The 13,258-nt window shown below is 46.1% G+C and overlaps 1 protein-coding gene across 2 annotated transcripts; it reads right to left on the reverse strand.

Moving 5' to 3' along the window:
- Window positions 1-7,803: 7,803 nt before the first annotated feature.
- On the reverse strand, window positions 7,804-12,455 carry LOC136740426 (ankyrin repeat domain-containing protein 26). Of its 2 annotated transcripts, XM_066698437.1 has the most exons (7): window positions 12,161-12,455; window positions 11,824-11,869; window positions 11,230-11,322; window positions 10,467-10,804; window positions 9,711-9,956; window positions 9,422-9,528; window positions 7,804-8,879 (listed from the first exon to the last, which is right to left on the reverse strand). In XM_066698437.1, the coding sequence occupies exons 1-7, from the start codon at window positions 12,266-12,268 to the stop codon at window positions 8,744-8,746; spliced, it is 1,074 nt and encodes a 357-aa protein (XP_066554534.1). In that variant the 5' UTR covers window positions 12,269-12,455; the 3' UTR covers window positions 7,804-8,743. The 2 variants fall into 2 exon arrangements, with proteins under 2 accessions (XP_066554534.1, XP_066554535.1); XM_066698438.1 differs by lacking the exon at window positions 11,230-11,322.
- Window positions 12,456-13,258: the final 803 nt, after the last annotated feature.

Consider the following 13,258-nt stretch of genomic DNA (forward strand, 5'->3'; position numbering starts at 1 on the left):
CCCTCTATTGCAGCCATAGTAGGAGAGGTGCCATCCGCTTCATCATCTAATTCCACCTCTTGCTCATTATCTGATATATAAAGAGAGCTTATCAGAGATGTTATTTCTCTTACAGGATTGCTTTTGGTCACAAAGGCATGTTCAGGTCTAAATCCAGCCACTGTTTGAGATGTACTAGCAGGAGTATCAGATTCAATTATACTGTGTCTAGGGAGTTCAGACAGACCTAAATGCTTCTCATTCTCTTGTTCTCCACTCATTTTTAAATAATGGTTAAAATGAAATTGTGTTAGTAAGACACAATTATAAATTCCTTTTCAAATTTTAAAACCACAAAAAGCTCTTAATCAAATGCAGAACATATCACCATAACACATTATCCAACTCAAACAAACAAAGAGGAAACCACTTATTACAGACAATGCAATAATAATAATAATAATAATAATAATAATAATAATAATAATAATATTAATAATAATAATAATAATAATAATAATACATAACATACAATGCTACCACTACCCACATCTCATAAACATAATAGAAATAGACATAGCATAGTTATTAATAGACCTAAAATATCGGGTCCCTGATCGGGCGCCACTTTGTAACAATCGAATGCTAATTACTGGGGGATCTTTCACGAGAATATCTATGAAACTATGCAAAAAAACTAACAAACAAAAAAAACAATACAACACATAAAGATGGGGAGTTATATTTACTTCAATTAAGAAATTCTTAAATTTTGGTTTTGATTGTAATCCACATTCGTTGAATAATATGTGTAGCAAAGTGCATGGCCATGTAGTGGATGGGTGCTATTATAGGAACTACAAACTACAAAATGGCTGCTGCTAATAAAACTACATTCCCCAAGAAGCATCCAGGTCCATTGTTTCCAAAGGGCAGCAGACTCACCTGTCAGGCATTCAGGGCTAATGCAATGCCTATATAATGTGATCTCTGCTCCTGGAAAGGATTGGTAGTAGGAGGATGCTGTGTGTGAGAGGTTGTGTGGTGCTTAGAAGACAAAAGGATAGACCTTACTGTGTATGACCCTTGCTTGTTTGGACTTACTTTCTGGTATGATATATATTGTTTGGAGGAGGAACTTCTTTTGGTGTACTGAACTTTGGACTGGCTACTGGAACACGAGACTTGTGCTTTATAAGGCAGAAATTACAGACACTGACCCTGGTAACCCAGAAACCGCTTTCAACAGACGGTATCCTTCCTGCTCAAGAGTGTGCAAGAAGCACCTCTTTGTCACATATTTATGGAGAATGCGGGCAGTTGGTTCCCCCTGAACTGAGTGTTTTGTATATCAGGATTACAATGGAGGACATTGTCAAAGCCTTACTCCATGCCACTGCTCAACAACAGGAAGCGAACAGGGTGCAGCAAGACACCAACCAAATTCTTCAAGAAGAGCAACGTAGAATAAATCGAGAGGTCCAACAGAGTATCCAGTACTTGACTGAACAGGTAGGGGGGATGGCCTGTCAGTCAATTAGGACCAGTTATTACCTACAAAAAATGACAGCAGGATGATGTGGAAGCCTATTTAACCACATTTGAAAGAGCAGCAGAAAGAGAAGAATGGCCACGTGATCAGTGGACTGGACTGATTGCCCCCTACTTAATGGGAGATGCCCAAAAAGCCTATTTTGACCTGGAGCCCGAAGAGGCCAAAGATTACGATCTACTTAAAGCCGAGATTCTGGCAAGACTCGGCGTTACCAGTGCAGTACGAGCCCTTTGGTTTCATCAGTGGACCTATCGCACTGGACAACCTCCTCGGTCCCAAATGTATGTTCTGATTCACCTCGCAAGGAAGTGGCTGTGCCCAGAGATAAACACACCTGCTGATATTGTCAAAGCTGTCGTTTTGGATCATTTCAGAAGAAGTCTTCCTACAGATGTCCATCAATGGGTTGGTCAAAATGAGGTCAATGAGTGCCAATCACTTGGTAGGCCTGGTAGAGAGATACTTCACTGCCAAAGAAGCAACCAGATCATCGTCCACCCGCACATCTCGAGAGACAAGCTGCCCTGAGAGAGTACAGTTCCCCCGGTCTTGGCGAACCAGCGGACACGGTAAGACTGTTCCTGAACATATAGGCGGTGAAGACCACCCAGCGGTCAAGAAGAAACTTGGGGACTTGGAGGGGGTGAAACGGAACCCATCTAAACCTGAGGAACTGGGACAATTGAGGAGAAGGTTGCCTAATCGACCGTTGATTTGTTATTCATGTAACAGACCGGGACATATTGCAGCTCATTGTCTTTTAAGAGAAGAACCTATGCAATGCAATGTCCTGTGATTTCAGACATGTTTGTAGCGGAACAAAGGGTCAATAAGCAAGTGTGTTCTGTTACAATGGAAGGACATGTGGTGGAGGCATTGTTAGATTCGGGTAGTATGCTTACCTTAGTTGCCGAGAAGTTGGTCCCACCACAAAACTTGGATAAAGGGCAGGGCATTGATATTACCTGTATTCATGGAGACACGCGTCACTATCCTACCGCAGTAGTTCATATCCAGACTATAGCGGGTTCACTCGATTATCAGGTGGGGGTAGTACCGTCTATGCCTTATGATGTAATATTGGGCCGTTATTTCCCAAACTTCTTGCAGTTGAGACCCCCAGAGGGGACAGTGCAGCCACCCATGGGGACTCATGTAGGTAACAACACACGCCTAGATGATGGACAGGCCACTTCATTTCCTGAAGTGAGTGGAAAAAAAAAAAAAAAACTGGAAAAGGTAGATATTGAGAAGGATCCTAGAGGGCCTGAAGGGGGGGTTCTAATTGGTGAAGAGGAAGCCCCCAGTCCTAGAACACAGGGTGGAACTGTAGCTCCAAATAACCCTGTAGAGAGAGATGCTGATGTATTACATGATACAGCAGGGGAATTAGATGTATTAGACCTTGGGATGTCCACCACTAGTTTCGGGACAGCACAAGCCCAAGATCCAAACTTACAACATGCAAGGGGAAATGTTAAACTAATCAATGATGTCCCGACTGATGATAGTGGACCTCCGTCACTCCCATATTTCTTTATGAGAAAAGACTTATTATATCGGGCAAAATAAGTATAGAGTTGGTGGAACAATTACTGGTGCCTGCAACCTTTAAAAGAGCTGTTCTTGAATTAGCACACAGACATGTCTTAGGAGGTCACTTAGGGATAGATAAAACTAGGGAAAGAGTGTTAAGGTTTTATTGGCCAGGAGTATATGCTGATATAGCCGGTTACTGTACATCCTGTCCTGAATGTCAGCAAACCGCCCTTAAACCAGCGTTCCGCAGCCCTCTTGTACCATTACCCATTATAGACACTCCATTTGAACGAATCGCAATGGATATAGTAGGACCGTTACCAAAGTCTGCTAGAGGTCACCTGTATATTTTGGTAATCTTGGACTATGCAACCAGATATCCAGAGGCAGTGCCTTTATGCAATACGTCATCCAAGAATATTGCTAAAGAGCTCATGATGGTTTTTAGTCAAGTAGGAATCCCTAAAGAGATTCCAACTGATCAGGGAACACCATTTATGTCTAAAGTGACTGCTGAGTTATGTAAATTGCTCAAGATTGAACCTTTAAGAACCTCTGTATACCACCCTCAGACTGATGGACTGAGAGGTTTAATTGAACATTGAAGTCTATGTTACGCAAAGTCATAGACAAAGATGGGGAAAAATAGGGATTTCATGTTGCCATATTTAATGTTTGTGGTACGAGAAGTACCCCAGGCTTCCCTGGGGTTTTCACCTTTTGAGCTGCTATATGGACGTCACCCCAGGGGAATATTAGATATTGCAAAGGAGACGTGGGAACAGGAGGCTACGCCCTACCGCAGTGTGATTGAACACATATCCCACATGCAAGACAGAATTGCAGTCACCCCAATAGTTCATGAACATTTACGACAGGTGCAGGAAAGTCAATGATATGCGTATAATAGGCAGTCAATGGTGAGGGTATTTCAACCTGGGGACCGGGTGTTAGTGTTGATCCCAACAGTTGAGTGTAAGCTTCTGGCTACTTGGAAAGGACCATACGAAGTGATAGAGAGAGTAGGGGAAGTTAACTATAGTATACGACAACCAGGAAGACAAAAACCTGAGCAGATCTATCATGTTAATCTCTTGAAGGCCTGGAAGGACAGGGAAGTACTGGTTGCACTGGGAACTTACCCGACTCCTCCACTGGTAACTCCAGAAGTAAATATTTCAGACACCCTTTCTGTTACACAGAAACAAGAAGTAAGGGAATTCACTGCAAAGAACAGGGAAGTGTTTTCAGGTATACCAGGTAGAACACAGCTGGTGTCTCATGACATCATTACGCAGCCAGGGAAAAGAGTAAAGATCAAGCCATACAGAGTGCCAGAGGCTCGCAGAGAAGCTATCAAGGAAGAGGTACAGAAGATGCTGAAGCTAAAGGTAATCAAGGAATCCAGTAGTGAGTGGTCTAGTCCCATAGTGTTAGTGCCAAAACCAGACGGGTCCTGGCGATTCTGTAATGATTTTTGGAAACTGAATGAGGTGTCCAAATTTGATGCCTATCCAATGCCCCGCATAGATGATCTACTAGACCGGTTGGGCTCAGCCCGATTCATGACAACACTAGATCTGACTAAAGGATATTGTCAGGTGACTCTGACCACAAGAGCCAAGGAACGAACAGCTTTTGCCACTCCAGATGGGTTATTTCAGTATACAGTCATGCCCTTCGGCTTGCATGGTGCTCCGGCCACTTTTCAGCGGTTAATGGATCGTGTTCTGCATCCACATCAGGCATTTGCAGCAGCATATTTAGACGATGTGGTCATCCACAGCCCAGACTAGGAGTCCCACCTACCAAGAGTGCAGGCTGTATTAGATTCAATTAAAGACTCAGGTTTGACTGCCAACCCAACCAAATGTAGCATCGGTCTCGAGGAGGTTAAATACTTGGGGTACACACTAGGGAGGGGTGTGCTGAAACCCCAATTTTCCAAAGTTGAGGCAATCAGAAACTGGCCAAGACCTGTCAATAAAAAACAAATAAAGGCATTCTTGGGCTTGACTGGGTATTATAGACGTTTCATTCCCAATTTTGCCACTATTGCTGCACCGTTGACAGATATGAGCAGGGCTCGTGGACCGCACATGGTCGCATGGAATCCAGCAGCTGAGGCTGCTTTTTCTGCTCTACGGGATGCCCTCTGTTGTGCTCCTGTATTAGTGGTTCCGGACTTTACTAAACAATTCATTGTTCAGACCGATGCCTCCGAGGTTGGGTTGGGGTCTTATCCAACTAGTGGAACACCCTGTGCTGTTCCTAAGTAGAAAACTTGAACCTAGGGAAAGGAATTATGCAATTGTGGAGAAGGAAGGCTTAGCCATCAAGTGGGCCCTAGAGGCCCTTTGGTATTATCTTTTGTGCAGGACCTTCACTCTGGTTAGCGATCATGCTCCAATGACCTGGAGAAGGTCTAAGGACCGGAATGCCAGGATCATGAGCTGGTTCCTCAGTTTGCAGCCCTTTCATTTTCAGCTGGTACATAGGCCTGGTTCTGCTATGGGGAATGCTGATGGCTTGTCTAGGGTTCATAGCCTCCTGGTGTCTGTCGCTCCTCCCTCTGGCTCGGAGCTGGGGGGGAGGATGTGTAGCAAAGTGCATGGCCATGTAGTGGATGGGTGCTATTATAGGAACTACAAACTACAAAATGGCTGCTGCTAAAAGACTTCATTCCCCAAGAAGCATCCAGGTCCATTGTTTCCAAAGGGAAGCAGACTCGCCTGTCAGGCATTCAGGGCTAATGCAATGCCTATATAATGTGATCTCTGCTCCTGGAAAGGAGTGGTAGTAGGAGGACGCTGTGTGTGAGAGGTTGTGTGGTGCTTAGAAGACAAAAGGATAGACCTTACTGTGTATGACCCTTGCTTGTTTGGACTTATTTTCTGGCGTGATGTATATTGTTTGGAGGAGGAACTTCTTTTGGTGTACTGAACTTTGGACTGGCTACTGGAACACGAGACTTGCACTATATAAGGCAGAAATTACAGACACTGACCCTGGTAACCCAGAAACCGCTTTCAACAGACGGTATCCTTCCTGCTCAAGAGTGTGCAAGAAGCACCTGAGGGAGCCTCGTTGTCACATATGTCACAACCCTCCAACATTATACATCAACATACATCATACATCAAAAAGACATTTGTTTTCATACAACCCCATCATTTTCTGTTCCCAAGTAATTCAGTAAAGAAGAAAAACTAGAGGATCACTCTCATCAGTAGCAGCACTGGCCCGTAGTCCACAGTTCCGATTGTTTTCAACCTCCTGATCCAAACTAATAAAACCGGTCTCCTGCGTTGCTGGGGTAATCCAAGTATTTCATTACTTCGCTGGTAACCGATAAAATTCAGTGCACATTATTTCACTCCATAACAGAAAGCTAAACAAAAGAAACAGGATATTATCTGTCACCGCTATTCAAAGCTGGCGCCAAACATTTGTGTCTTCCCTCTTTCGTCTTCTCTCTCATGGAAAAAATCCTCCCCATTTCATTGGAAGCCTGCACGCTAAAGTGCCCAATGCAAAACTGCCTCTATAGGCTACACAGACCCCCTTCTATCCGTGATTTATTTTCTCAGCTTTATCCACCCCCAGTATTTCAATGTGACAATATCACAATATGATGCAGCAGGCTGTCTGCAAGTCAAATTTGCATTCGTATTTTTGTTCACTCCGTAGATCCCAGGTTTATGACAGAGCCGTCACAAGCAGCATGATGATTTTTTGTCATCCACACACATAGGAAAGGAATTCAGTGTATAAGGCATCCTCACATGTAACAGAAAAGAGGTGGTTTATTTATTGACATGCTCCTGTAGACCTTGTTTTGTTGGGGAAACCAATAGCAAGTTAAAGATCAGGAGAAGTAAACCTACTGTAAAGTGCAATCCAGAATACTGGTGTTAAAACCTCAGTAATCATATAATTGACTTGGACATAGGCATGTATTCAGTCACAATCACTTTCACGAATATAGCTCTATTGTAAATTTAAGCTGATGATGTATATTTTACAGGTATGTGATACCATCCTGATGCATGGCAAGGAGCGGTTCTCCTTCACCCAGCACCTCATCAGCACAGCATGGAGAGTTGTTCCCAGAACACAGTGTGAAGTTCCCTGACACAGCGCTTGAAACAACAGTGGAGGCGTACCCTACGCTGAACAAGGCCAAGCTCAAAACAGAACTGTCCCTCATCTCTGAGAACAGGGAGTTCAAGGCTAGCAGTGGTGCAGCGCCTCTGTGCCAGTTTTTCATGGAGAACAACCTTCAGAGTACTTTCTCAGAGACTGTCAGTCTTCTCAAGATCCTTATCACCACACCCTTGACACCAGCAGTATCAGAGAGGTGCTGCTCTACTTTGAAGAGGATCAAGACCTTCCTGAGAAACACCATGACACAGGATCGCCTTAATGCTCTGGCTATGCTTTCCATGGAGAAGAAACTTGTCAGGGACATTCCTGACTTCAATAAGAAAGTCCATCGAGAAGTTTGCCACTCAGAAGGAGAGAAGTTGAAGACTCATCTGTTCAGTCTCAGTTTTTTGAACCCATAGTGCCTCCGGTGTGCCATGGACATACGATGCACAACTGTCTATGGAAATGTCCTGCATGGCATGACCAGTATCTGACTCACTCTGCATCTCTTTCACACACACACACTCGTACAGAGGGAAACGGTGTCATACCAATAAACAATGCAATGACAGTATTTTCAACGTATTAATGTTTTAATGGAGAGGGACGGACAGACGCACAGACAGACAGATGAGCAGGGAGGGAGAGACAGACAGTGGGACAGACAGAAGCACAGAGAGACAGACACAGTGAGTGTTGACGTGTAGCTGTGCATTGTGGTGTTGTTTCGTTCAGCGCAGTACCAGGCACCGTCTGTGAGACTCGTATCTCTCTTTCTCCTTGCAGTATGGGGGGTGCAATCCCCAGGGGCAGTACGCTGTTCCAGGAGCTTACCAGACCCCCACTGGGTAGGTAACTGCAGTGTCCAGTCAGTCAGACCGTTAACTCTCACGTGTGCAGACTACGGGTCCAGCCGTTAACTCTCACGTGTGCAGACTACAGGTCCCGCCGTCATACCAGTAAACAATGCAACGGCAGTATTTTGAACATATTAATGTTTTCAAGGAGAGGGACGGAGGGATGCACAGACAGATGGATGAGCAGGGAGGGAGAGACAGACGCACAGAGAAACAGACACGGGCAGGGAGGGAGGGACAGACACAGTGAGTGTTGACGTCGTGCTGTGCATTGTGGTGTAGTTTCGGGCAGCGCAGTACCAGGCACCGTCTGTGAGACTCATATCTTATGATCTCTCTTTCTCCTTGCAGTATGGGGGGGGATATCCCCAGGGGCAGTACGCTGTTCCAGGAGCTTACCAGACCCCCACTGGGCAGGTAACTGTAGTGTCCAGTCAGTCAGTCAGTGTTAACGTGCTGTAGTGTCAGTCAGTGTTAATGTGTTGTAGTGTCCAGTCAGTCAGTCAGTCAGTGTTAATGTGTTGTAATGTCCAGTCAGTCAGTCAGTCAGTCAGTGTTAATGTGCTGTAGTGTCCAGTCAGTCATTGTTAATGTACTGTAGTGTCCAGTCAGTCAGTCAGACACTACAGCACATTAACACTGACAGGAACTGGGCTTCACCACCTTACGTTGGCCGCCAAGGTTTTGCCAAATAGCCTGAGCTTTTCGGCTTAGTTCTCTGTGCGGCGCTGCGGCTCGGCTGAGCTCCCACTCCACGTCTCGGACCCCCTGCTCGGAGCTGTCCCAAGAGGTGCCTGACTCTAATGGCAGAGAAGCAGTTCAAAGATTGGAGAGAGAGAGAGAGAGAGAGAGAGAGAGAGAGGGGAATTGAAGTCAACAACTGGCCAAGGGCTGGACTAAAACCCATTCTGAGCCTTTACACACAGTTATGTGGGAGAGAAATAGGTGTGGCTCTCTGTAACTCAGTAAAGAAAAAGAATTCCAAAGCACCCACGAGAAAAGGAAAATCCGTGGACAAACAAAATGTGGGGAAAGAGAGAGATGCTTCATGTGGCTTCAGATATATTCACCCTGCTCTCAAAGACAGAACACACAGGCAGATCTGTTCTGTTTAGGGGGATCACACCCATATATAACAAGAACAGTGTGGAATCGAACCAGAGACTAAATGTATGAGAAACAAGAACAGCACACATGAGCAAGTAAAGGACAACACTGCAGAGTAATACAGCAGGATCAAAGCATCCACATGGATTGTGAAAGGTAACAAAGTGGATCGAGGGACAGGTCACAGACTCACCGCTGCAGAGGCGTCTGCTTCTGTGATAGCAGAGTGACATACCTGCCTGTGCGGCCCTCTGTCTCCTGGACCTCACGTTGCTTCAGAGAGGACCTCAGGTTGTGGACACAGCGCTTGCTCTGCAGGTACAGCTCCTCGGTTTCCTGCAGCTGAGAACCCATAACACGGAAGTGGAACCATGATGAAGAATGGAGAGACACAGGAAACCAGGATACAAGTCATCAATGTCAAAGCAAAAGTATGTGCATAGAAACCAAAGTATCACCCAGTTGCTCTGTTTTCATACTCAAGCCCTGGACTCTTGGCCCAGTTTTTTAACAGCTACGCCTACCTTTTGTCTCGTCCAGTTCAGTCCTCTCTCCAAGCACCGCTTGTCCTCCTCCAGGTGTTTTATGGAGAGCGCGCTGTCCTCAAGAGCTGCGTCGCTCAGGGCCAGTTTCTGCAGCGTTTGGACCAGATCACACTGCACTTGCGTCACCACATGCTCACTGTCCACGTCCATGATCTCCAGCAGCTCCACGTTCTCCACGCTCACGGCCTTGTCTTTGAGCTCCTGCTGCAGCCCCCTCACAGCAGCCTGAGAACCACATGGTCAGCCATTAACTCTCACGTGTACAGACTACGGGTCCAGACACTGCTGTTAAAGACAGTCCAGACGCTGCCACCGAGGAGAGGAGACTAGCAAGGGTCTTCCAACACAACCACAGCAGACAAGCAGAGCAGTCACAAGAGCTCCTGCACTGCCGCACAGCCACACCAAACTGGGCAAGGACTCAAGCCATAGATTAGATATTGGCACTGCTGGTAAGCTGCTTTTGGGGGGCCCTTAAGCGGGACTTGATTTGGGGGCCCCCTCACTGTAACCCACTGGGCACAACATCAAACTAACCCAGGCCTAAGCCTGCCATCCTGTAAACGTTTCTATGAGCACACACATGTACAAACAAACAGTACATATCAAGACTAAAGGGGTGGACTTGGACTGTCCAGTTAAAGTAATGAGAGAGAAAAGCCCAATCCCTTTGACCAAGGGCTGCTACTGTCTGTCGGAGATGAGGCAAAAAGTCAGGACCTCGTGGCTGCCAACCTCTGTCTCTGCCGTCTTGCTCTCCAGCTTTGAGATCTGCTCCCGGAGCTCCATGTTCTCGCCCATGAGCTCCTCCATCATCTCAAAGCTCTCTCTTCTCTCCCTCTTCAGCTGGGCCTGCGCGGCTCTCGCGGCCTCCTCCTGGACCAGGACCTGGCTCTCGGCCTTGGCTAGCTGCTGTTGCAGGAGCAGGTTCTCCCTCTTGGCCTGGGCCAGCTTCCCCCGAGTTCTCTCCTGCCGGACCAAGGCCTTGCTCAGCCGCTGCGTCTCCGCCTGCAGCTCGGCCACCTGCTCTTCCAGCTGTGCGCAGTGCAGGTCTCTCTCCAGCTGCGTCTCATCTGACCGGACACCAACAGAGCAGGAATCAGCAACGCACACACAACACCCATGCACACAGCGCAACATTACGTGGGAAAGTACAGCAAGTACACAAGGAAGGACAGCAAAACAAAGCTGTGTATGTGTGACATGAGATCAGTGGCAGGTGCAGAGGCGAGGCCGGGGCGTGGCTGTGGCCCTGTGATGTCACACAATGATTGACAGCTCACTGACTGAGAGCAGCGCTGAGGCCTTCAGTGCCAGGCTCTCCAAACGCCTCTCGCACAGTTGTGTCACTCACTCACCCTGGCTTGGCCAGTTGGATTAGTGTGGACGCAACCCAGATATCCAGATGTCTGCACAAGGCTTATTTATTACATTTATGATCCCAAATGACTACAGTAGACATTTCTCATATTCAGACAGGCGCGTTGCTTTAGCTCACTTCTCTCCAACGATTCTCGTGAACTGGTGACATTTTCCTCAGATTTCTGGGAGCTGAAGACGGACGTGTCGCTGTCTGAATCCCAGCAGGCCACTGAAACATGAGCACAAAGGAACCGCAGTTACATATATCTGAAGAGCAAACGAACAAACACACACTGTGCCTCAGCACCTACGACTGAAGTCACACCAGAGCCACTGCGATGTGTGACAGAAGTCACGGATGTGGAGGCCACTGTCAAGTGTGTATAGACCCAGCTATAGTGCATTATCACATTCTTCTTCACTGTTTTATGTCATACACTAATCTGGATAGTGAGCTGGATAATCTCTTGCTCGTTTCCTCGTTTATCTGTCCTGTTCGACTCTCCCTCATGCTGTGGCCCAGCACAGACAGCAGAGATGTTTCCAGGCAGCGAGGCAGTCTCTGCTAATGGAAACGCACAATGCAGGCCTGAACTCTGACAGCTTACAATCCCAGTGTAATGTCCCACCTATTGGGCTCAGCCTACACTGGAGTCAGTGCCTTTACCAGCCAAGAGAATCGGGACACCACCGTTACTGTTTTCACTCCCTCCCCAGGTCAGCACCGTACCTGCGCCATGAACTCCGCCGTCCTCCTCCTCAGATGAACTGTCTTCCTGTTGGACAAGAGAGCCAGTGTTTACTGTGAGTACAGTCACTGATGATGATGATGATGATGATGATGGGATGTTTAAACTGTGCCTTTCCATGTGAATGGATATGGACGGCGATCCTGATGGGCTTGTCTTTACTGACACCCTGAACGGCAGGACTTCTCTACAGCTTGTTTAAACAAAGTCATACTATGCGGTTAATATGCGCCAACATGTCAGGACTAAAGCCTTGTTTGCACATTGATCACTAGACACTGGGGCCAGAGGACAGAGCGCTCGGCTGGGACGCGTTACCTTTACGAAGACTTCGACTGGGGTGAAGGTCACTTCGGGATCATTCTGGAAGTAAAGTGCGGCCAGCTGCACTGGAGGGGGAGTTCTGGAGACAAAAGACACGATCATTACGAAACCTGTTTGCCTGTCTGTGTTGTCCCTGCGGCCTGAGAAAGGCAGGCGCCAAACCGGCCAATCACATCGCACGCTTCCACTGAAGGTATTTCGGCTGAGTAGAGCAATATTCAACTCCTGCGAGACGCACTGTGCCTTCACATGTCAAACAGACCGAGTACACGGGGTCTCCCTTTGGCTCGTACACTCACTATCACCTTCTGAATAATGCCAGTCCATTTCGTGTAGGACTTTTTTAGGGGTGATATAAAAAATACAATTCTTAATATCAGAAATTTGGGATTAAATGTTAAAATTACTCGTAATATACTGCCATCTTGAGGCCACACAAGAAAATGCCTTTATTTAATCCGTATAACGCACCTGCCATCTACCGACACAAACGTGTAACTGAATAGCTGCCTTGCAAACAGGTTAAAGATGGGTATTAACATATTGGTTACAATACAATGGTTACACTTAACACTATATATTTTACCAGCTTCACATAGCAAAGTCTAACAATCAGCACACATTAAAACACATTCTGCAGGCGGCAGCATTGAAAAAAAAAAAACTAAAAACGTCTTACCTTTCTGCTTAAGGCTCAGCACTTGCTTCTGTGATCATATTTTTCTTGTTATCAATGTTGTTGGTGCTCTCCTCACAATAGCAGTGTTTTTTGCATGTTTCCAATCACTTCCACTTGATCTAAATGGAAGATCAGTATTTCCTGATGAAAAAACACATTTTCGACACGGGAATCCACCTTCTGTGAGTAGCCAAAAATCATGATCGGGATACTTTATAATCAATAGTGTTAATAATGTTTAGTGTAATTATAGGGAGATCAAATTGTAAAGAATATGATTTAATTGATTTTACAAAATGTTTTTCAGAAAAAGGAGACCTTTTTAAGCATTTCTGCGCCTGGATCCGAGCGTCTGCTAAGAAATAAATAATAACTTGGACCACATAAAACCAGAAGAAAGCCCACAGTACAGG

The sequence above is a fragment of the Amia ocellicauda genome, chromosome 3 (genome assembly GCF_036373705.1).
Source record: "Amia ocellicauda isolate fAmiCal2 chromosome 3, fAmiCal2.hap1, whole genome shotgun sequence".
In the NCBI taxonomy this organism is placed as follows: Eukaryota; Metazoa; Chordata; class Actinopteri; order Amiiformes; family Amiidae; genus Amia; species Amia ocellicauda.